This window comes from Convolutriloba macropyga, chromosome 1, assembly GCF_964194025.1.
Source record: "Convolutriloba macropyga chromosome 1, txConMacr16.3, whole genome shotgun sequence".
Lineage (NCBI taxonomy): Eukaryota > Metazoa > Xenacoelomorpha > Acoela > Convolutidae > Convolutriloba > Convolutriloba macropyga.
The window spans coordinates 77,183,208-77,208,496 of record NC_134468.1 but is presented as its reverse complement, the minus strand read 5'-3'; the positions used below and the strand labels follow the sequence as shown (position 1 = coordinate 77,208,496).

The 25,289-nt window shown below is 35.1% G+C and overlaps 1 protein-coding gene across 4 annotated transcripts in view; it reads left to right on the top strand.

Annotated features, from left to right (window-relative positions):
* LOC142351683 (trypsin beta-like) overlaps window positions 1-25,289 on the top strand; it is a 48,298-nt gene that overhangs the window by 8,715 nt on the left and 14,294 nt on the right. The window contains exons 4-8 of one of the 4 annotated variants that reach the window (XM_075403831.1): window positions 4,958-5,001; window positions 9,892-10,002; window positions 10,306-10,520; window positions 12,973-13,150; window positions 20,908-21,054. In XM_075403831.1, the coding sequence (XP_075259946.1) occupies window positions 4,958-5,001; window positions 9,892-10,002; window positions 10,306-10,520; window positions 12,973-13,150; window positions 20,908-21,054 (695 nt within the window). Of the gene's footprint in view, window positions 1-4,957; window positions 5,002-9,891; window positions 10,009-10,279; window positions 10,521-12,972; window positions 13,151-20,907; window positions 21,055-25,289 lie in introns of all 4 variants that reach the window. The other 3 variants (XM_075403824.1, XM_075403843.1, XM_075403837.1) reach the window with 3 other exon arrangements.

The window sequence follows — 25,289 nt, the reverse complement described above, 5'->3', positions numbered from 1 at the left end:
ATTTCCAATTCTTGACTCACACAATTTGATTATTAACCTAGCCAAGGTATTGACCAAAATTTGTGTAATTGAAAAAGCAGTTAACAAAATTTCTCTGATAATTGTGCTATGTAATTCATAATGTAAAAGATGTGTCCGATAAATAGGAAGTGATCAATTTTCGCATTTCAACCATTTTGCAATGAGAGCAATTAAATTTTAATTTTTATAATACAACAAACTGACATCACTTCCTACCTTTCCCGGTCACCGATCATACAACTTTCTTTGATTTCATACTAGGTCATATATGATTCAAAGGAATCATACTAAGTCATATATGATTTTTATGAATTCATGGTCAAACGAGGATTATAAATGATTTCTGAAAAACCATACAGTGGTCATAGAAAAAGTTTCAAAACTAAAAAACAATATAATTTTCGTTATCAATTTAAATTGAAAAAATTTGTTGTAAGGCATCCAAGGTCATATATGACACATAAGATATTGACTGGTGCCAGAAATTCCCGTATAATGTAGGCAAATGACTTAATAAATTATTATATCGCATTTGCTAATCTTATTTGTTACTTTGTGTGCACTAGAAGAACAGTTTTACAATTTAAACACGTTCAGATAGCGGTTTTGAGGTTAGTTCTTTTTTATCTACCGCACCCCTTACAGACATCATCAATTATTTCCTAAATTGAACTTTGATGTATTAACTACTCTTTTTCGTCATTGGGAGAAGTGATATTTATTAAGAAGATTTCGGGTTGAATGATGATGTGAAAGTTGTTTTTGCAAGTTCTTTTTATACCACTGAAAGTTCTGCCCAGGCTGAGGTCCCAGACCCAAAGTGGATATGTCCAGACAGGTCCAGACGGAAAGAGCCTATGTCCAGACCGTCCCAGACTCAAAGTGCCTATGTCCAGACCGTCCCAGACGGAAAGTGGATATGTCCAGACTATCGTGCGTTCAAAATTTTTCGTGCGTTCTTCGTGCGTTCGAAGACAAATATGTCCAGACCATCCCAGACCGAAACAGTATATGTCCAGACTTTCGTGCGTTTTTGTCCAGACCATCGTGCGCTCCAACTCAAATTCGTGCGTTCAACGCCAAATTTTTAGTACGTCCATGTCCAGACCATCGTGCGTTCATGTCCAGACATTCGTGCGTTCACCAGACCGAAAAAAAATTACATCCTGTGGTGCAGTGCTATTCTTTGAAGACGAAGACAGAGAGGTTTCCAAAATTCCACAAATCCAGATGATTAAGGTTTATCAAAAAATTTGATTTTAAATCACTTTTTCTATACGATTGAGGGAAAAACCGACCCCTCCAACCTAGGTTTTTGAAATCTTGTGGTAATATCTACTTTCAAATTATACTAGCATTTTCCTAGGTTTTTTAAACCTTGTGGTAATATACTTCAAATTATACTAGCATTTTGCATATACTTGCAGTAAGTATATGCAAAATGCAAATTACACTTGCTTTTTGCATATACTTAATTTTGTGTCCTTTCAACACTTTCCAGTTTCACTTGCATCCAACTGATTTTTTGAGAAAATTCAAGTTTAGTTTGAACGTAGATTATTTAAACGTAGATTTCAAAAACCTAGGTTAGGGTAGTCGATTTTTGATCCGTCATAGAGAAAAAAATGATTTAAAAATAATATAAAAAATGATATTTGCACTTCATTTGTCTCTTTCAAAAACCGATCTCCCACACTAGGTTTTGGAATCTTCCTGTAATCTCCTTTCAAATTATACTTGCAATTTTTCAAAAAAAATTGTTGGGTGCAAATGAAACTGGAAAGTGTTGAAGGGAGACGAAAGTAGTAAAAGTATCACAAAATTTATTTTTTAATCATTTTTTATATATGATGGAGCAAAAAAATCAAAATATCGACCCCCAACCTAGGTTTTTGAAATCTTCGTGAAACCTACTTTCAAATTATTTTGATGCAATTTTTTTTAAAAAAAATCAGTTGGGTGCAAGTGAAATTGGAAAGTTTTGAAGAGAAAATAATATCTGAGAAAATATCTGGATTTGTGGAGTTTTGGAACCCTCTCTGTCTTCAGCTTCAAGGATCTGCACTGCACTCCAGCAGGTAATTTTTTTCCGTCTTGTGAATGCAAGAAAGTCTGGACATGAACGCACGATGGTCTGGACATGAACGCACGATGGTCTGGACATGAACGCACGATTGTCTGGACATGAACGCACGAAAGTCTGGAAATGAACGCACGAAATTTTTTCGTGCGTCCATGTCCAGACTTTCGTGCGTTCATGTCCAGACCATCGTGCGGTCACCAGACCACCGTGCGTTCATGTCCAGACCATCGTGCGTTCATGTCCAGACCATCGTGCGTTCATCCGTGTTTCCAGACCGTTTAAATTTGAACGCACGACGTTCATTTCGGTCTGGACATATCTGGTTTCGGTCTGGCACCTCAGCCTGGGTGTCCTATGTTGTGCAATTTCAGCAGCGGGCAAATGAATCAGGACTATCAGGTGCTTCACAGAAAACGAACTTTGGATGTCAAAAGGAAACATTAAAAAAATTAAATGCGACCCAATTTATTTTTCTTTTTTGTCAGCTTTATTTTATTGAATTAACCTGCACAGTAACACTGTATTAACGCTGCAGTAATTTTTGAGGGAGAATATGTTTTTGTGGAAAAACTTTGTCCGATCGGAAAAGGTAACAACAACTGTTTCGGACTTTAAATTTATTTTAAGCAATGAAATTATTGTAGCAACGTTAAGCACAGAGTCTACAAGTGAACATTTATAGGGCAGGGTTTTTCCTAGTTTAGTGAGTGTTTTGTCTGATGTCATTTTCGCAATGTTCGATTCAAAATCGGCCACTCTTACTTTGAAGGAACCTAACAATAATTAGTCTGACACCACTTTGAGCGATACATTGTGAGATTATAATCAGATAATCTTAAATTAAACAAACTTTTTCGGGCCTTGTATATATTGGAACCTATTTTATTTGGTTATGTATGTGTTTAAAAAAGTTCGTTTAGGATTAGCCAATGTTGGCTAATTTACTCGGTTATATCCACTGGCCTGGAAAAAAGATTTTAGGAAAAGGGGTATTAGGTTAACTAGAGATAAAAAAAAATTCAGTTGGTGTACGCAATAAGTTCTACATAACAAGTTCTACAATCCAAGCGTTAGCGTAGTAACCCCTAGAGTTGAATTTTTCATCCATCCAATCCAAATTACCGGTCTTAAGGCTTGTTTTGGCAGGCGTGTGCCAGTTAGAACGCCTGCCATCGTCGGTACTATCTCTATGAACCAGCAGAACTAAATAGCGTTGGCATATGACTGCGCAGAGCGTTTGCGATGAGAAAACTCACTATTACCAACAGATAGTTTTCCAACGGGATACAGACGGATGGTTTGCCTAAAAGGGCGGTTGTCCAAAATCAACGGAGTCATCAATTTAGGATATGAACGGTACTCAAATTTAAAACATGCTCCACGAGAAAAAAAAACTTTTATTAAACACATTGATGTCACGCACTGAGTGAATTGAACTTCCACTTTATGATTTTTTGGGCAAGCTGAGCTGGAATTGTAATGATGTTCCATTTCTCAATGCTTTCGGGTATTTTTAAGGATTGCGATGGAAGTTGGCCTGATCACAAGTCCAAATCTTGAAAAGTGTTGCACTACAATCTATCCGACTCCAAGAATTTGTCACCAAAGCGATGTCCTTTTAAGTTTTCTTGTTATCTTCACCATGGATTTCGGAAATTTGAGCCTTAAAAATTTGTCCACTCAAAGATGAACTTTTTTCTAAAAGTTTCTCAATTTGCCTTTTTTCGTGGTTAATTTGAGCATCATGATAACTCTGATGAATTTGCTTCAATTTGAAGTCCTTAAATAAATTCTCATTGAAACCAACTAAGGGCTGCCGCCGCCAGTTTCTCATCTGATTTTATTTAAAAGTTTTTCTTAAATCTTTCTCCTTTCTCTCAACTTGTGCGTGATACATAAGTCACGAACGAACTTCACTTCTGATCTATTGTTTTACTCGCTTTATCCTGAGTAGACTTAAATTCTTTCAAACAAATTTACGCGATAAAGGCAAAATCAAAAGAAAAATCGAAGGTTGTTCATTAGAGTGATTGCTGGCTGGTGTTAGTATCAAATTTAATAGTTTACAGATAAGAAGCCGCATTAAGCATTGTTGTGTAATCTGACTGAAACTGAACACCGAACAGGAAAATTTGTTTGGTACTTTCTGACACCCTTTTTGTAAAATTGTTTTGTTTTCCATCTTAATTTTTTTTGTCTTTTTCTGTTTCAATCCTTATTTAAGTGAAGGGGTCAACGACGGCTGTTCATACCAGTAAGGTTTAATTTTTTTCTCTTCAATTAATGGCCTTTAATTTTTGAGAAATCAAACCCTAAAGTTGATATTTTTAACCTGGGTGAGTTCGGAAATAAAATTTTCAGACAACAAAATTAAAGGTTTGATTATATTAAATTGATCATAGCAAAAAAATTGGATCCAATGCATGAATAGCATGAATAGGCCTCACAGATCAAACTAAGATAATACACTGTTCTTGCTAACCGTACTAATAGCATATGAAACAATTGAAAAACGTGCAAGGAAATTTTTATAGTCTTATATGGCACATAATGGATCTTGCTGCGGTTACTAGGAAGGTAGTCAGAGAACTAGGAAAGATTTCCGGACAGTTTGTGAATGGTTATGTGAAATAAATACATGCGAAGCTTCTAATAGATATAAGAAGGGCGCTAAAACTTGCTGAATATGCTTAAAAAAGCACCAAAACTTCAGCTCCATAAGCTTCATCAGTGCATTTCGGATTAATGCACAGAAACTGATGAAGCACGTCAATGCATTCTAAGCCTGTTTGTGTTATTCTTAGAGAGCTAAAACAGATATCTTTATCCATTCAGGTCGGCTTTTTGTTTCAGCGGCTCTCGCTTCTGTGGAGGAGCAATTCTTCGCGATGACTTGAGTTCTCTAACGTTTTTTTTCTTCAAAAAAAAAACAAAGAAAAAAGGTTCCACAATATCAATATGACACTAAAATATCGTCACTTTTAATGCCTAAATTTATCTCCACATTGTATTTTTCCCAATTCCAGTTGTCACTAATAATCGCAACCCTTGATTTTTGACAAGGCAGTTTGGAGGGTATTTTTTTAAATTTCGTTTTTGTAACAGAAATTGATTTCGAAATAGAAATTTTTTAATGAAACAGATCAAGTTTGTGACTGCCTGGTATACAGTTTCAAGTATGACGATCATGGTTTTTAATCAGAAACTCTACGCAAGATATACTCGGAGAGCATGGTTTTTCATATCCCAGGCTTAGACCATGGACTATGAAAAGACTCAAAAAGTAGTGGGATCAATATTGAGCGAAATCACAAAGTCGAACATTCTATTAAAGTTGAGCAAAAGTATTTTCAAGGGTCGAGTAAAGGTCTTTTCGTAGAAATTTTTAGTCAAGCATGGTCTTTCATGGGTCGAGAAATAGAATTTTAACAGTCCAGCCAAAGAAAATTCATCGTTGGAGCATAGTTTTTTCTTGGGTATTCTGACACTGCAGACTTTCGGCATTTTAAACGATGCATGTGAGTGTTTTAATACCCAATATGGATCGAGCATGGTTTTTCATAACTTGAAGCCTAAACCTGGAAAAAAGTAAATACGTTAAAAATTGGATTTTTGAAATAGAAATTTGTTTGCTCAGTGTAGATTACAAGCACTTCTTGAACAAAGTCTCATGTAGAATTGTATACGACAACCGTTTTTAGAAAAAAAACGCTCTAAGATGCAAAAAAAATCATGCACACCTTTTTTCACTGTTTTTAATTTTTAAAAAAAAACTGTTTTCGCTTTACCGGCAAAAAGTTTTGAATTCCAAATATTAAAAATTGGAGCTTTCTGACCGCTCCAATGCGCAAAAAATTTTTCCCTTCCAAAAATTTTTTTATTAAAGGAGTTTCAACTAATGAACGCAAAGCATGCGACAGGAATAGGAACCATTTTTTTCGTTAGTAAAAGAAATAATGAAACCTATGTAAAATAAATATATGTGAAATAAAATGTTTTTTTTTTGCACAAACTCATCCAAATAGCACAAAATCCAAAATTTTTTCAAGCTGTTATTCTTAAAGCAGATGCTGAGCAAGTTCTCTTAAGGGATGAAGATATGAAGCAATTTTCTAAGAAACCATTGAAATTTCGTTTCGTGCGATCTATCTGCTGCTAATTGGACAAACTTTTGAGACAACGGAAGCAGTCAATTGCCTTTTCGTCAAAATTGTGTTACGTCAAATGTAGTGTTACTAGAAAAAGTGAAAGTGAAACACACAAGGAGGCAAAAAAATGACATAACAAAAACGGTATCAGTTCAGGCGAAAACAGACGCGGAGAAAAAATTCAAAAGTAACCAAAATGAAAGAGTTCAGTGTTCTGAGAGCTGTGATTGCTTATCGTTAGCATGCATATAAGATGCAAAAAAGTCATTGGCGTACAAATTTGGTTCTTTTTTGCAATTGAGTGGGTTTTTTTCTGTAGCGAAATTTCAAGAAGAGCTCTACTTCCGCGATTGATTATGTCACTCAGGGTTGGAGTTTTGTAGAATAGTTTGTGGGAATCCGATAAGTTCCACTTTTTCTAATAAATTTGGCAAGACAATTGAAGCTAAATATTTAGCAGAGGAAAATCAAAACAATTTCTTTGTGGGTTGCGCATGCTAATCACAAAATAAATGATCTGGCTCTGAGTTTTTCGTTTGCTTGGAAAATTTGATGTCCAGTAAATTTATTTCCTTCCGGATATAGTTTTCGATGGATATAAGACAGAATACAAATCGAAAACAAGCAAACTGACAATTGGAATTTAATCAAAGCAAACTTAATATTTTTTAATCAAAGTACTGCTTCCCTTAAGTACTGAAAATTAAACCAAATCATTTTCATAAGTTTTTGTATGTCAAGCACACTCTTTTCCAAACATTTTTTAACCTATTTTGCCATTTCTTTTTCTTATCAATTGAGACCATTAAAGTATTGAATTACCATTAAAGTATTTTTAGAACGTTACAAAAAGTACAGCGTTGATTGCCATGAATTCCTTTTCTCATGAGAACATTTAGCGTTTTACGCAAGGCAAATTGAACTTTGATATTCAATTTTTTAAAAATAATATTGGTTCTCTGCTTGTAGAAATTGTGCTAAGATATAGCATATTTCCATTAAGGAAAAAAAGATAATTTTAACGGATTTTTTTATAGATTTATTAGTCTTAATTATGGCAAGTCAATTTTCTGAATCGAAAGTAGCATTTTGTTTAACAGCTTCAACATAATTTATATCAGAAGATGCTTTTTGGGATGTTATTAATTTTTCTGAGGTCGCGAAATTTTTCTTGAAAAATGGGATTTTTACAGACTAGGTGAGCCCAAGCCAATTTTGCAATACTTTTGTTGTATACAACTAACTGTAGATTTTTAAACAATCACGATCAAAAGTTATCTAACGACGTGGATCTCAATGTTCTATACTGGGTACGCTATTTGTCTTATTGTTTTATGCACATAAAAAATGGTCAGAAAACAAGTTGAAAAACCTCCTTGTTTTTTATACTACACTATCATCAATATTGATTTGTATTTGCTGCCCATGAGATCGTTTTAAATATTGAGTCACTGTTGAAACGGAACACAAATGGATCCACAATACATCTGACACAAAAGATTTGGTTATCTCTAGTTCCAAGAAAGCAAGTTTTTCATTTTAACAATGCGCAGGGAAAAAAAATGATGGTCGACGAAGCATCGGCGGTGCACAATGCTAAACACTATACGGTTTACGGTGACTTGATCACATTTTGGTAGGCGCATTAATTCTAAAAAAAATTGGTAAGTGCTAGCAAAAATTCAATATTGACGCCAATTTACTTTTTCTTTAACCTCAACTAACTGCAATTTTAACATTACAAATTTCATTTATTGGTTTAAATTCGATCCGGGAAGTTTAACTTGACCCACGTGTGACAAGCCAAAAAATTTTAAATGAATCAAGAGGGCGGGGGTAATTACGGAAATATCAGATTCGGAATTGGGTATAGAATTGATCGCATTTGATATAGATCTGAGTTTTGTAGATTTGTTTTTTTTGCAACAAGTAAATTAAAATAATAACCATACGGTTTAATATACCTGAAACAAAAAAATATTTCAAATCATTCAACAAATTTTTTAAAGAATCACATTATAAATTTTTCTTTCGATTCTTTTCTTCCTAAAAACAAAAATAACTTTTAAAAGCCCCTACGTTACTATTCAAAGGAATTTTTTCATGTTGTGAGAGCCAGGAAATCCTTCAACGTTTTCTTAAAAATGTTTTTAATTTTTGCCAACGGAAGCCAATGTGGTAACTTATTCCATTTTTGTACGCATTGACGAACAATCGAATTCATTCCAAAGCTGGTTTTGGCATTTTATCTAATTTTGAATTGTTTTGTTCGAGTATTTTGATGACGACTCAGATACCCGTGAAAGTTTTCAGAAATTTCTGGGCTAGTGATATCATAATGAAGATTGGTTAGCGACATTTTTGCTATTATTAGCTCAGCTGGTAGGGTCTTTGTCTGGATTAGCAGATCTCTCGCTTTGTCGTACTTTTTGCGCAGAAAGCACACCTTTATACCCCAGTTAATCTGTCGGTTAAGGCGTTTTAGGTTTTTGGCAGATAAATTTTGAAAAAAAATTGCCGAAAATGATAAGTGTGAAAGCACAAGTGATTTTAGAAGAAGATTGCGCGCGTTCAGGGGAACTTGATTTCCTAAAAGGTAAATTGATCTTATAGCATGAGCCATCTTTTTCAAGGTTTTATTCAGCTGCTCCACGCAACTAAGATTCCTGTCAATTTGAATACCAAGATAGCTGCAACTTTTTAGTGTTGTAAGAACATCGTTTTTGTAAAAAATAGATCCGAAATCAGGAACTATCGCGCGAGAAAAAGATTAATTCGGTTTTGTTTGTATTCAAAGTTAGTTTGTTCGTCTCTACATATTCTTCTGTTTTTTGTAACATTTCCGGGACTTTTCCATGTAAGCTACCTTTCTGTCCACAACAGACAATGCTTGTGTCATCTGCTAATTGAATTACCTTTTCCGTTGTGCTAATATTAGATGAGAAATCGTTCACATATAAAAGAAAAATGAGTGGTCCTAAAACAGTTCCTTGTGGCACACCGTGATTCAAAACTTCACAATCAGAGAATATGCCATTAAGTTTTACCTTTTGTCTGCGGTTGGCAAGAAATGAAAACAGTAATTCTTTCGCTTCCTGGGAAAAACCATACATTTCAGTTTTTTAAGGAAACTATTATGCGAAATGGAATTAAACGCTTTTGCAAGTCCTAGAAAAATAGCAACAGTTTCTTTGCTTTGATCTAAATTAGCCGAAACTGTTTCAACCAGTTCTAGAAATGCATCTGTTGCAGATTTTTTTTTCTGAAATCCGAATTGCTCTTTGTTTATAATTTTATGCTTATCAATGAACCGCATCATCTGAGTCAGAAGGAGGCGCTCAAAAATTTTTGCAAAACTCGGAGTTACAGAAGTTGGTCGATAATTTGTGCTATATAATTTATCACCTTTTTTGGAAATTGGTGTTACATAGGCTAGTTGCATTTTAGTTGGGAAAACTTTCTCCTGGGAAGTTTTAGTTGGGAAAACTTAAAGCACTCATTTAAGGCGAACTGTAGATTTACGCCTATAGCGAATTTGCAAGACTTTATGAGTCGAATTGAGATTTCACCAGGTCCTGCTGCGAGCACTCTTAAATTTTGTGCTCATTTATCAGTTATAGAGGACTCGAGTATGACTAGTCGTGACTGCAAAGCACTGCGTTAATGGAACAAAGGGGGGTAAAATACTGTATGGGAGTAGCAAGAGATCAGCCACTAACCCTTCTTCTATTTCATTTTCCGAGAAAGACGGGACCTGTTTCCTTTTGCCCCATCGAATAAAACTTTGTTTTAGCATTATGGTTAATAGAAACGGGATAGGATATGAGGCATGTGTATTTAAACCCCTCCGCCTCCCTAAAATTGTAGCCCCCATTATGGTATATTTACGGAGGTGGGGGGAGGGGGGTTGGGGCTGGGCTATTCATTTTATGATTAACACTGAGCTGGGGGGGGGGGGGGGTTGTAATGGGAAAGACCCATGTCATCTAAATAGATGGAGCAAGGTAGATTGCCATATTCATTCTAGCTGGGGAAAGGAAAACATTTCCAAAGACGTGACATACCACAATCAAAGTTTTGTAGATATTTGTTTGATATCGTTACCCACGAAGATCCAGCTCGGAGTAACCGCTAAGCCAATTGGACTGCCTCCTAATGCAAGCAGCGAGCCCAAAGCTGGCGATCAACTCACAATATCGGGCTGGGGTTATGCTTGTGAAGACCCACCCACATGCAACAACCAATCGCGCTTGCCTGAATACATTCAAGTAAGTAATTTATCATATTGCTTGTCGTCTCCAGTTACGCCAGCGTCCATACCGTTGATCAATATGGAGCTATGGAAGCTGTGCAAAATGACGACTTTAATTCCTCAAAAACGTAACTCATTGCATGGCCAGATCTCACACAATAAATTTTTAGCTTATCAGATCTCAAACGATAAAATATCATCAAATCAATCGTACACGGCATAACCTCATCTTATCACGTCTTACACCACAACAATTCTTAAATAATTTGACGTGACAAAACAACACATTTTTATAGCCAGTAACCAGTAAATTTGTAACACATATCGAAACAAAAATATTTAAACAAAAATCGTCTGCCACTGCAATGAAAATCATTAAATCTTTTAACTTGATAAAATTGCATTAACTCACTATTCAAGGACTTACTCCGCTAGTTTTTTTATAAACAAAAATGCAGCAAACTTTTCAAAGAGAGGTAACAAATTGAAGACACATCCCGGAGGTTGGTGCCAGAGCAAATCAGGTCTGAATCAGTCCAAAGAAATTCTGTTTTTAGGATGGCCAATACTCATGTCACAATACATCAGAATGATTATCAGAACTCAGAACAACTATTTAGCAGACTATATAATTAAATGTCCCGTGGGACTTATTCACATGAAAATAGGCTAAGCTTGGTCTTTTCACGGTCGATTTACTGCATTTTACACAAATTTTTGGGAATATAATTCGAAGCAGCGCGATGGAAATCGAAATCCAGACCATGGTAACATCTGGGAGAGAATTCCACCCGAAGCAATAAAATTTTGAGATATCTTTCCGCCACCTCATCCCGTGAGGACGCGATCTCCATTAGGGTTAAGATTGTTAATTGCTCTCAAACGATTTCTGTTGCAATTATATTAGTCCTGTTGGTTCTTTTATGCGATTTTTTCATTTGACCAATTTTTCGTCAGACCCATTTCACTTTTCGTCTTTAAGAATGGGATAAACAGGTAGCACACAGCGGGCATTAAGTTTCATTAGAGGCCTTTTGCTGTGTTTAGTAGTCCTTCCAGTGCTTAGTGTGCTGAAGCTACTGGAAAGGCGGTTTTTTAAGGTTAAACAGTCATTTTTAGGAGTTTTTGAGCGCAAAATGTTGCAATTTTTTGTGTTTTTTGTCATTTGTCGTATTTTTTGTATTTTCACTTTTTAATATCTTAAATTTTTGAAATTTTTAGATAAAATTTGCGATTTTTTTCAAGTTTTTTGATTTTTTGTCATTCTTTAGGTTTCCCATGCCTCAAGAGCCAAAAAACCTCCTCTAGGGCTTGATAAGATGTTACTGCATTGTTCTGTGGTGTAATGGAGTGCTTTTCAAGTTTTTAATAGTTGACATTTTTTGAATTTTTGAATATTTGTTTTTTTCCGCCACCAGGGGCCAAGGAACCTCTTGCAAGGTTTTGGTTTGATAATATGCTTGTGCATAGTTTCGAGGGTTAATGGTACGATTATTGTTATTTTAATGACTCGAGCTTTACTTATTGGCTGATAAAATTTAAATTTTGGGATACTGGATAGTCTCTTGAGACAATATCACGAATTTTGGCATGATTTTACAAATTGCAATTTTTGAATGTTTTTGTCCTTTTCTGAGTTTAAAAATCATTACTGGCCAACGAAAGTATTGGCTTGCAGATGGATTACATGACAGAACTCCAGAGACAAAAAATGGTTTTAATCATTTTTTTTCACTGCGATCTGGAAACTTTTTTAAAAAAATTTTCACTTTTCAGTTTTCTTTTCCATATGATTTAACTATTTACAACACTAGAAAACTAGAACACTAGAAAACTAGAAGTTAGAAAACTACCGAATCTTATATTCCTTGCTATTTTCTCTCTCTTTCTCTGTCGGCTGCAGTTTCTTTCCTTCTCTTTATCATTCACCTTTTAATTCTCTCACAATCTATCTCTCTCTCTCTCAGTTTCTCTCTCTCTCTCATTTTCCTTAACTCTTTTGTTGAGGCGTGATGTCATAATCTATTACCCTCATTAACACTGAATTATAGTAGAACTAATTTGTCTTAATTGACTGAACCAGAACTTTTTAGGAAATCATTGTCAATTGCTAATATTATATATCCTGTTGGTTTTTTTTTGCAATTTGTCACTTAACCGATTTTTTGTCTGACCAATTTGACTTTTCGTCCTCAGAAGAGGAATAATGAGGTAGCGCCCAGTGAACATTAAGTCATCATTAAACCTAAGATTCACATAAACCTTTTTGGAGACTCATATTTATGGCGTGAAGGGCGGCTCTTAGAAATTGATCCCACTCACCCCCCCGCTTCGGTCACCTTACACCCTTCAATTAAGCTGGAGTAGCCTCACTAAAACCATGACTATAGCTACTGACGAAGCCAACCGCTCGCCGGTCGTTTGAGAGCAATTCGCCCGACGTGAGTCTTTTATGTTTTCATTTGCAGGAAATAAATCTGACTAGAAAAGACGATTCCTGTGTGACAGACAACCTGGTCAAGTCTACTGGGTTTGGATCAGAGCAGAAGGCGACTCTTATGTGTGCAGGAGGGGATGGACAGCATGGTGGCAAAATCGGGTCTTGCGAGGGTGACTCTGGGGGGCCGGTTGAATGCTCCGCACAAAGTTAGAATCATGTACCATATATACCACTGCGGCCTAGTGACTTCTGGTGGATGAATTAAACTTTGTAGACTCGTTTGTTTGGATTGCATTTCAAATTGACGTTTTTTCCGTGCTGATTCAGCTCAATTGTTTTAAATCAAAGATATCTGAGCCCGGGATACTATCTCTTATTATTCTTAAAAGGGATTTCTTTTTGTTCATACCATTATTTTCGACAGAGCAAGAAATTGATGCCTAAGAAAATTTATATAAGAGAGCGAGAAATTTTAAAACCGTTTTTTCCATTTTTTTTTGTTTAAGAGTTTTGATTATGACATTACATCAATTTTGGGCTTGTTTCGATAGTGATTTAAAAGTTTCTGGTAAATAATGTAGGATGAAGTCCAATTTGGTGTTTTTCAGCTTTTTTGCCGATTTTAAGGCAAATTTTTTCATTTTTTGTTCATTTTTTTTACTTTACTGCTTTCGGTTGTGTTTGAAAAGACGCCCATTCCTTAAGCAATATTTAGATACAGCGTGATTACAGTTTTTTTGCAGCGAAATATGACTAAAATTGAGAAATTTAAATCTATTTCGCACTCATTTTTTGAGGTCCTTCTCTTATTCTATGTTCTCAGAAAGTTTTTAAGCCAATTTTGACTTGTCTCTTCCTTTGAAAGTTTTTCAATGCTCTTATTTGCACACAAATTTGTTCTTTGGCATTGTATATCAAAAAAATTTGTTAAATTTTTGAGATCACTTCACCTGTTTTTAAGAGCTTTTTTAGCATGCATTTAGTTCAACTCGTTTAAATTCTATTGTGCCTGTAGCAGGTAATAGTTATGTGACGGATATTTTTTGGCAGAGAAAGCTCTTCAAGTTTTTGTTTTTTCAAGTTTTGTTTTTTTGGTACTTCTGTTGGAGTGCATTTGAAACAGCAAAAAAACTTGTGAAAACAAAATATTTGGTTCAATTTGTTGACGAAACCTGAGATATAGAAAAGAAGGAGGGGTTTCTTGTTCACGTTGCATTTTTGAGGAATAGGAAAAGTATTTGTGTTTCTAATAGCAAATTCTAGTTCACATGTGCCGTTTTCAAAGCAGTTTTTTTTAATTTAAACACCAAATTTGTCACCTAAACTTGTTTGTCTCAATTATCTAACCAAAAAATTTTGTTTCTGGAAGCCATTCTGACCATCCTAAGCAAATAAACATCCATAGAATCAATTTAGGGCTATTTTTAGCATTTTGATTATTTGGGCGCTTTTTTACATTTTCTTTGATTCTTCGTTTCTTTTTTATGGCGATTGGATGTTTCTAATCGTCAACGTTTCTGTCGCAGCAGTTGATTGCCATTTCATTGAATTAATAACCAGTTTTGCGTTTTTTAAAAAATTGTGGAGTTACTTAAAGTTAATGTTGGCCAATCTTTGTTTGTTTTTTATCTATTTGCTCATCTAATCTGCAATCGTGCGTATCTCGCTATAACTGTACTGTCAAATCGTTAGTTTAGAGCCACTGTAGAGATGATGCTCCTACCTTGCACTTTGTGGGTAATAATGGGCAAAAATTTTGTACGTATCATTATTTTCTGATTTTGTCCATCGTTTCATCTACCGTACCGCAATTTTTTCTAAACGAATTCCATTGTGGTTTTTCTGTCACATGGTAAGTACTTTAACGGAAAAAAAACCGTACTGCATAGTTTTTTGTTCATAGTTATTCTGGAGTTACCTTTTGTAAAAAAACACTTTATCAATCTCTTATTCACAAATTCTGGTCAGAAACGTTCCCATTTTTTGTTTGGTGTTTTTGTTTCAAAGTGTTTAATGTTATTTGATAAGATTTTTCTTGCGAGTCGCTTTTGGGTTCTTCCGGCTCTCTCTTCATTCTATTCAAACCGAAGTAAGGATTTTGATCACGCAAAGCACGATGTGAGAAAAAGCCACGCGTTGTTTTGTAGCGTGAAATTTTATCACGCTTATTTCAATGCATGCTGAAAAAAAAGTTTTGGAAAAATATATATTACTCAGTTATGACTTTGTTCACATGCGGTATTTCGTCTTTTTTTTTGTATTTTCAATAGCAACCGTGAGCCTCTCAACGGCTAATATTCTGGTGGGCGGTCTCTTTTTTTTACAATCCAAAGTATTTTGAATGTATAGGTACGCTGTCTTTTTTAAGACTCGAAGACTCTGTCGTTTTCTGACTCTGTCTTTTTTAAGACTCTGTCGTTTTCTGTTCTTTTTTTGATAAGTGAGATTTACGGAGTGAAAAAAGATCGAAAAAGTTGTTTCAGCGAACGAAATCTACGAGTGGACATAAGGGAGTTGTTATTTTGTTCAAGCCTTCTTTTGAAAAGAGCGCCAAATTTAGGTGTAATAAAATTGGCGCTAATTTTTTTGATCATGTGCGACTGTTTTGATGCAGTTTTTCTCTTTTCAGATCAATTTTTCGGGTAAAGTAATTTTTCTGAAATACATTAATTTATAATTGTACGTTTGAGAGCGTTTCTGTCCTTCTCACTCATATATTAGCGTTTTACAAGCAATCTTGAGCTATTTTTATGATTTTGCCAGTTTAGGTGGTTTTAACGGTTTTTTTCTTTTGTTTTTTGCTTTTAATTTTTTTTCACTTTAATTTAAGTTTGATTGATAAAATAAGGCCGATGTTAGGGTTGGTTCACTAAATGAATGCAATTAAAGGCTTGAAAGCAGAATTTTTAAAACAGCATGACTGATTTTTTGCTAACAAGCTGCTTTTTCGAGAAGATGTTTTTTTTTGTTTTTCGAATTTTTTATGTTCTCTGAAAAACTTTTAGGTTCCTTTGGGGGAATTCCGAAGGTTTATGGTAATCAAAGGGAGGTTTTTGATAATTTTAATTTTAATCACAAATTAAAAACAGGTTCTATGTTATCAAATATTTTTCATTTTCTAAAATTTTTTTCCATTCTTACAGTTCTTCGCTTTTTTTTTCAAAGTTAGATACGTTCTGGTGCCTAATTTGATCTATCGAGTATGTGAGCAATGAATTTGCCTCCATTTCTTGAAATATTGTTTCTTTTCTGTACTGGTACTCGTACAAAATGAAAAGTTAATTGCATTTTCATAACTTTCTGTCTTAAATTACTTTTAATTAAATTTTCTTTTCTTCAATTAAGATAGACTTCATTGCGGCTCACTACCATTAGTCGTTAGTTATTTGACAAGCTGAGGTTTTTTGGCGAAGAAATCTTCGAGTGTTTTCCGGAACTCTTCCGGCTTTGTTTAAGATCTGTTCACGCATTTTTCGGCCTGTTCACGTCACGGCGAAGTCAAATTAGGGTGGTGAATTTGGTCACGCCGAGTTAGTACAGGGAGCGAAACTCTGGTATGCTTGAGGTGTGGTTTCTCTCAATCTAGCTTAAAAGTGGAGTGAGAAACTTGTGTTCGAAGAAATTTTCGATTTTTGAGGAAGAATTTTTTTCTCGTGCGTCAATTTGACTTCTGTTTCCAGCGTTTTTTTTCTATTGGCTGATTTAATGTCATATATATGTGTTCTAATTGCGCATTTTCGCAATTACGTGAATCCGTTAACGGGCAGTTGATACATGCTTGTTATCACTTTGACACTTTTTGTGACCAATAAATATATGTGAATATTTAATTATTGTCCCAATTTTATCAATGCTGTTGTCTTATCAATTAGATGACAAGTTAGATCGTAAATGAGACATTAAAACAATAATTCATGATAAGAGTTAACAGCTACTTGATTTGATAATTTTGACACTGAATTCGTTGAAAAAATTTCCCTAAATTTTTGAGCATTTGCTACTTTTTGCACTTTATGTTGTCTTACCATTTAATTGTTTTAGGCATATGTCTCATAAGTTTTGTGCTATCAACTCTTCTGTTTCTATTCAACACTAATGCTTTCGATGACTTCAAAAAGAAATTGTCTAAAAAAATTTTATCAAATTTTTTATTTTTCTTATTCTTTAAGGTGTACTTGGTTGACTTTTCTCTAGGTCTGATTCATGACAGGTCTCATGGCTTCTCATGAGGCTTGGGCTAATCAAATTATATTTTTCAGACATGGCTATTGGTTTCCGTGATTTTGGCACTATTTGTGTTCAATAATACTAGGGCTATTTTGAAAATTTTTCGTTTCTTTTCGTTTGTCTTACGGTTTGGTCGCTTAGTCTCAATGATAACAGATCTCCTTGGCGTTTTGGGTAGCGTACGTTTGGTCAACCCTCTTTTTGGTCAATCTTTTAATGGGTTGGGCGCTAATTGGCGTTACTTTAATCAAATTTTCTGTTTCTCTTCAGCAATAATGCTTTCGCTGAATTAAAAAAAAATTTACTTAAAATTCTATCGAATTTTTTAGTTTTCTGAGTTTTTATTGGGCAGTTGAATTTACTTGAGTTTTTATTGTGACTTTTTTAAATCTGATTACTGACAGGTGTCATAGTTGCTCATGAGGATTGAATTAATCGAATTATATATTTGGGACCGTAGCTATCGATTTGTGTGATTTTTACCCATTTGTGTTCAAAATTAAAAGCGATATTTCGACATCCTTGAGAAAAAGATATTTTTCTAAGTCTTTCTAGTTTTTGTTCTCTTTTTTGGTCTTCTCGCTTAGTCTCAACGATCACAGGTCTTTTAACCTTTTTCGGTAACGTAATTTTGCTCAACCTATAAGCTCCAAAATTTCAGCTACGTTTTAATTGATTGCGATACCGCTAGTTTTCAAAATAATCGGTTAAAGCAGTCAACCTAACTTTCTTTTACAGTCATATCGTCCCTTTGTCTGCCACTAGAACTGCTAATAGGTATTCTGCCACTAGGGCTGCCAATAGGTATTATATGACGTCATAGATCTTATAGTAGGCGGTTGTTAAAGAATCTGTTATGTAGTTAGTTATGTGGTTTTCTCACTTCCATGCCACTGACTATCAAAATTAATTTTTTGCCGCATTTATTATTGAGATTTTTTTAAATTTTTTGCCTTCTTTTGCTTTGTTGTCATTTTTTCCACAGATTGCTGTATTTTGTACTCAATCTAAGGATGGGAAGAATCAATATTACTATATTAATATGTGATTATTGGTGGTTCTGAAAACACTAGGCCATGTAAACAGAATTCCTCAAACTTTTTTCTGTTTTTAATGCGTTTTTTTGCGTTTAGGGTCATGGCTGTCTCACTTTACTGCTATTGTGAAAATGATAAATTTCATGACTTTAGATATTTCAATTATTTAGATTTTAAAATTCAGGATTTGTCCTGCTATGTTTTTTCAATTCGCTTTACCTTCTGATCACTTTTCTTTATTTTATTTAAGTCACAAATTATGCTCTTGACCGGTCAATTACCTCACTTATTGTTTCACCTGAAGGAATTTTAAATGTTTCACGAAATGACTCACCCAATTTAGTAAATATGGTCAATGTCAAAAAAGCAAAATCAAAGAAATGGGATAAACCGATGAAGGCCGGTCATTAACTCATTGAGCATTAGGTTATCAAAGATCATTAGAGTGTTTGCTATCTGACATTAGTATTAGGCATATTAGCTTTCAAGTTAGAAGTTGAATTAAGTATAGTCATAGAATCTAACTGAAACTGCAAGACAAATTGGAACACTTTTGATATTGGAAAAAATGATAATAATTCGGTTAAATCCTGTCTGTTTTTTCCTTTCTTTCTGTTTCTGTTTCAATCCCGATGTGCATCATGGGCTTCAACGGTGGTTATTTTACCACAATTTGCCGGCTTTGTTCAAGATTTTTAGTTTGATGTTTTTACAAAGATTTCATAGTTTAGTACTTCTTTATTCCAATATCTATTTTTTTTCAATTTTGTTTACTTGGTTTAGCAGAAATCTTTAGACTGCTTTCGACTGGTTTTGTTCCTCTCTCATTTTGCTCAAATTTCTTTTAACTATCAGTTGCTCAGCAAAATAAATTATAACAAAACAAAGTCAATATCGAAAAAAAAAATCAAAACACAAATGGGATAAGCCCATAGAGCCAAAATTAAGACGACCGTTACTCGAATCTCGTTGCTCTAATTCTGAGTTAACGTCTCTGATGCTTCATGGTGTTGATACTGATCCTTGCAAACTTGTACTAGGAAACAAGTGTATGCTCAACGATAAAGAACATCAAAACCGTTTACACTTTAAATTAATTTTGTAAGAAAACTCATTTTTTCCATTTTTTGTTTTTTTCACCCATTCAAAGCTTGTGGGAATTTATTTTAAATAGCTCTCTAGACTCCCTGATCGAGGCCGAAAAATTAACATGCAAGAAATCGCAAATTTCTTGCAAGTTCTCACAAGGCGATGCATCTGCTTGCAAGTTTTTCTTCCAAAAACTTGAAAGTTCTTACAAGTTAACCATTTGACCCAGATGTTCTTAAAATTTAACCATTCGATTTGCAAAGTTCTTACAAGTTAACCATTCGATTTACAAGTTAAGTTAACTATTTGCGCGCACACGCACACGCACACACACATGCATGCACACAATAAACCGTAAAAAAACGTTGCAAGACATGAATGTAAACGGATGTCTGGAAAATATAGAATCTGGAAAAGTGTGAATTGAAATAATAAAAAAGGATGTAAAAATGCAGGGCCACTAAAGTATCTTGAGAAAATGCTGACATTTGTATTTGAAAATTCGAACAAAGTCAATATTTTGGGAACATTTTTAAAGAAAGCAATCGCGAAGAAGCTAATTGAGATCTACTGTTTTTAGGAGAAATCTACTGTTTGCAATAGGATCTCTCTTGAATTGATAAAATTCCAAAAAAAATCTTTTTTGTCTACTTAGGTCGGATTGTATTATGTTATGCAAACAGAGCAACTAACTCCCACCCGCTTTATACGGTAAATGAATGAATGTTAAATTGAATTAACCAATAAGAGTTGTGCTCGACCGAAACGAAATTGCAAGAAACTTCCAAGTTAACCATTCGACTTGCAAATTCTTACAACTTAACCATTCGGTCTCGACCTGGGTTTCGTAATAATACTTCAAAGAAAATTTCAAAGCGTCATTTTGGTAGCTAGCATTATTAGATCTTTGAAACTTTTACAATATTTTCTCTAAAGATCTCTGTAATACTGCTAGGGAACAATTATTAATATTTATGTGTGATTACGCAGGCTTCATCAAATATTATTCCTATGCCATAACCAGGCTATCATAAAATGGGAAGACAATTTGGTCACAATTATGAATACAAGGAAGCCTATTAAAAGCAACGTATGATTTATGGGAGTCTTTTAAGATAATAATTCACGATCAAAGTTTGTTACCGTATCTATCTTTGTATCTAGCATATCTATTTTTGCATTATAAAATACCCTTGCACTGAAAAATGATTCTTCAAAAATAAATATTTTTGGTCATTATTTGTTATTCGTAAATACTACGATAGTCAAAATCTGGTTATTTTAAATTGTGTTTATGTGAAGCGTCTCTCTGGTAAATGTACGAGGCGAGGCAAGGGGATTTCTGTCAAAACTAATTATCTCTAAGAAAATCATTTAATCATACTCTTGGCCAGCTAACAAAATCATAATTGATCACGCGCGGCTAATGACTTAGAATCAAAACGACCAAAAACATCAAAAAAAAAATTGTTGAAAAATTTTTTAGCTGAAATATTCTCGATTTTGTTTTTGGGTCAAGTGAATTTCATATAGTTCATATATATCAATAATATAGCTCTAGAAGCATGCGTTTACTTGAGTATTCAAATGACTTCTTAGTTTTTGCTCAGATGGCAATGTGTATCTCTGCGGAATTATAGCAGTTGACCCTGTGAGACCTAATTGTGGAGTGAACCCAACTGCAATCACTAAGATAAGTGTGCCTGAGGTCTACTATTTCCTCGAAAGTGGAGGCAATCTGTCTAAAAAAGTTCCAGGTTAGAATTGATTATCAATTGCCTATTATAATTGCACTCCCGGGGTTGCTCATCTTACAGAGTTATTAGTAGTTATACTAGGCATGATTCTTAGTAATTATAATAGGTCACATATGATTTGAATGATTGCTTGGTAGTCATACAAGAATCATATAAAGAATCAAACTTAACACTATGATGCTTAACTCATTTTGCCCTAAACATCTAATTCTGAAAGAAATCGATCATTGAAGCCATACCATAAAAAAATCTTGACAATCTATACTAGGTCATATATGATTCGTATCATTTCTTTGTAGTCAGGCAAGGATCACAAAAATTATATTCTGCAACGCATTCGAGAAAATCTTAGAGACTTTGACAACGAACAAAAATTACCATATTTTGCATCAGTAGTCGTTAGCTAAAGAAAAAAACTAATTTCAGATCTCTTAGTTATCATTCTAGGTCATATATGGTTTTGTATGATTTCTTAATAGTCATACAATGATCATTATTATTTTTTGCGGCACGCATTGGAAAGGTTAATAGAGACTTTCATAAAGAACAAATAAAACCATAGTTGCCAATAGCAAATGTTGGCAAGGTTAAAAGTAATTTCAAAAATCCGTGTAATCATACCAGTTCATACATGATTTGTATTACTTCTTAGTAGCCATACAAGGATCTTACAAAAATTGAAAAGTTTTATAGAAGCTGCCAAATTGAGTTTAATGAACTTCTTGTAGCTCATTAATGAGGACACAGTCACAGCTACAGCAAATCATGATTTTTCAGCAAAACTTCCATGAACAAAAAAGGGTTCTGAATTATTCGCCATCTTTCATTACATGGGAAACAATGCAGGTAAAACTAACTGCACATATGATTTGAACTATTCTGTTGTTGTTTACCCATCAAGTGACAACGAAATGCTCTACAGGAAACATTATCGTAAAATTTATCGATTTTGGTCGGATTGGAACTATGCACAAAAGCGCGAAGTAAAAAAGTGAAACTCTCAAAGTAATTAAAATATCGGGGAAAAAATTTACAAATTGTTTCATTGTTGCAATGTTTGCACCAAAGGATTGTAACAAAAAAATTCTGCATTTTACAACATTTTTTGACTAATTACCACCTGCATTTTGTTAGCGATTTAGAGCAATAAGAACAGTCCAATTAAGATATTTTCAAGCTGGTTTAGAAAAACTGATAACAACCAGGCAGCAGTTTTTCTTACCAATATAATCATAAACAGCCATATTTGAGAGATTTTTGATTCTCAAGGACAAAAAGTGTCACAAAAAAATTATTTTCCGCTTAAACTGATCTGCAGGTCAGAAAAATAGCCACACTACAAATAGATCTAGGGGCGCAGATGGTTTATTTCGTTTTGTGTCAATTTACCCAACATGTCACAGGGAATTAGGAAACATATCGTAACCTTTAACCAGTTTTCTTCGGCATGCAGATTGAAACTTTGGTCCTTTGTGGCCAAATTCGAGGATGATGATCGAGTCTTTCAACTACTTGCTAAAATCACAGTTTACTGACGCAAGGAAGGACAAGATATCATTGGAAAAAAGAATCTCGAAAAGCACGTATCCAGAAACTATGTGAATTCTGTTTAAAGCTAAGTGGCAAAAGTTGTTCAGAATGGAGGTTCTGATTCCAGAGCAAGGCCCTCATAATTTCAAAAAAGAATTGAGGTCTTCTCAGTGCTGTAAACAATTCATAATTTTACTTTCGAAGGCCCGCCAAATGAGAAGGATTGCTTCACGACTGCTGATCACAAAAATAAACAAATATGCGGGGAAGTATATTTGTTTTTCTCTGAGGAAATAGAAGAACTTGTAATTGCACATGTTTTCAGCATTATACGATCATATTATTCGCCAGCTGGTGGCGTCGACAAAATTTCAGCTTTGCACGCTGAAGTCGACATTTCAGAACTAATGTCAATCAACGAAAAACTTGTGCGCAATAACTTGCTTTTCTTCAAGTTTGCAGGCACTTCTTACCTCTTTCCCCTACTCAACGCTTTTGAACGACTCATTCAAGCCACAAACTATATCAGATGAGTCCGTAAACTGAATCACGATGAATTTGTTGTTTTAAGAGCTGATTGAGGCTCGTGACATAAGATTACTAACAATGTCATTGTTTTTATTAGGGTGTTGCTATACACTATTTTTGTCAAATTCATTTTCACAGCATTTCGTTTCTCTCGCATCGAGTCGTTCTCATGAGTATTTTCAAAAACCTCGGTTGCTTTTCGGCCTCTGAGATAATTGATTTCTCCTTGGTTCCGGTTATCTTTTCTTTAGTCTGATCCGCTTTCAGAGACAACGACTGATTTTCAAGAGTTTATTTTGCTGTGTGTTCTTGAATTTGTTTTTTTATTATGAATTTGAACTCAATAAATTTGAACTAAATAACAAGGGGAGGAATTGGGGGGCTAAACGGTTACGGACACGTTTACACTCTGGAAAGCAACAACAAAACTTAGCAAATAAATTTTTCAGAAAAGAACAAAACAATCGACATCAGAAATTCAAATTTACTGCTTCAAAGGCCTCCGCTTGAGTGAATTTTATTCATCAGTTTGACATGAATGAAGGAGTTTTCATTCACCATCCGCGGCCAACGAAAAAGAAGAATCATTGTCAGTTTCAAACACTCTACCCAATCTCAATGCGGGACGTTGCACCATGCCAGTACTGGTCTTGATGTCGAAGCTTCCTGCCGCTCCGTCTCTACTCACATGTGCTTTGACGATCCGACCAATGGGTAAAATTCTTCGGGTTGTAAGATCTTTGTGGAGCTAAACAACATCGTTTTCCTTGAGCTCAGCGTTGGCTTGCTGCCATTTTGTCCTTCTGTTAAGTTCCGGTACAAACTCTTTGAGAAGACGAGACCAATAATGGTCCAACAGGGTCTGTGACTCTTTGAAGTCTTTAATTGAAAACCGAGTTCTGATGTTTGCCAGAGGTGATAGGCAGAAGTGGCGTCTTCTCATCAGGAAATGATTTGGTGTAAAGGGTTCCTGGTCAATCAAAGTGCTCCCAATATGCGTCAGTGGGCGTGAATTAAGAATTCCTTCTGCCTCCGCTACAACTGCATGGAAGACCGAAAAGTTTAGTTGGCGGCTTCCGAGGACAACAAGTAGGCTTCGTTTAGCCGACTGGATAAATCGTTCCAAAAACCCTCCAAAGTGCGGCTCCAGAGGTGGGTTGAACGTCCACTGGATAATCTGTTGCGCCAGCTGGAGAAGTATATAGTTGTTTTATGGTTTTTAGTTTTCCTGAAAATTGAGTTTCATTTCCTGGTTAGGTCCAACAAAGTTTTCCCGTTGTCCGAAACAATGATATTAGGGTATCCTCGTCAGGATACAAAACGTCCGAATAGCCATTAGCAGACAGTCAGTGGAGAGGTCCTCACAATCTTCCAACTGTACTGCTCGTGTGACCAGGCATGCAGAAATAATTGAGTTCTGTCTGGGTTCTGGATCTTTCAATGTGAAAAGTAACAAAAATAATGATTCCAGTATTCACAAATGGGGAGATTTTGGAGTGTTCCGGAGAGCGAAAAATTGGTAGAGGAGCCATCTTCGGTCTGACATTGTCTGCTCGCCAGCGTCTGCAGATTAAGCAGTACTTCCCCAAAGTGCTCTGCGGATTCCAAATATCATGAACGTTGCTTGGATATGTGCACGAACATGTTCAATTCCATGATTCCCGCAGTCGTGATGTGCTTTCTTGATAAGCAGTTTGGCAACTCTGCACTTGCTGTGGAGTATCACCGGATGTTTGCTCTGAAAAGGAAATCCAGACTTCTGATTTCGTCTCTCAACCCTAAGGAGTCCGTCGCTAACCAGAAAGGGTGTGTATGGTAATAGATTGACCTTCTTATCTAGGGGTAGTCCACGTTCAAGTCGAGTAAATGTGTCCTTGAAGTGTGTGGACTGAGATATCCTCGTGAGAAAGTTTCGAGCCTTGTTTTCGTCTGACGCGAAGTTGTCCAAGTTGCAAAGCACGTCGCGTTTGATCAACCTCTTCAGTACACGTATTGCTAGAAACACTGTCCTAATTGTGCCAAATAGTCTGGGCCAATTTGAAAATCTGTTTGGATCTACCAACGGTTTTCACTGGTCTTGTCATCAACTTGAGTGGTGTATGTTTGAGCTGTTTTGTCACCGGAGAATGTCCACTCGCTCTCAGGTTCGGTCAAGAACGAATTTGCTATTATCCACA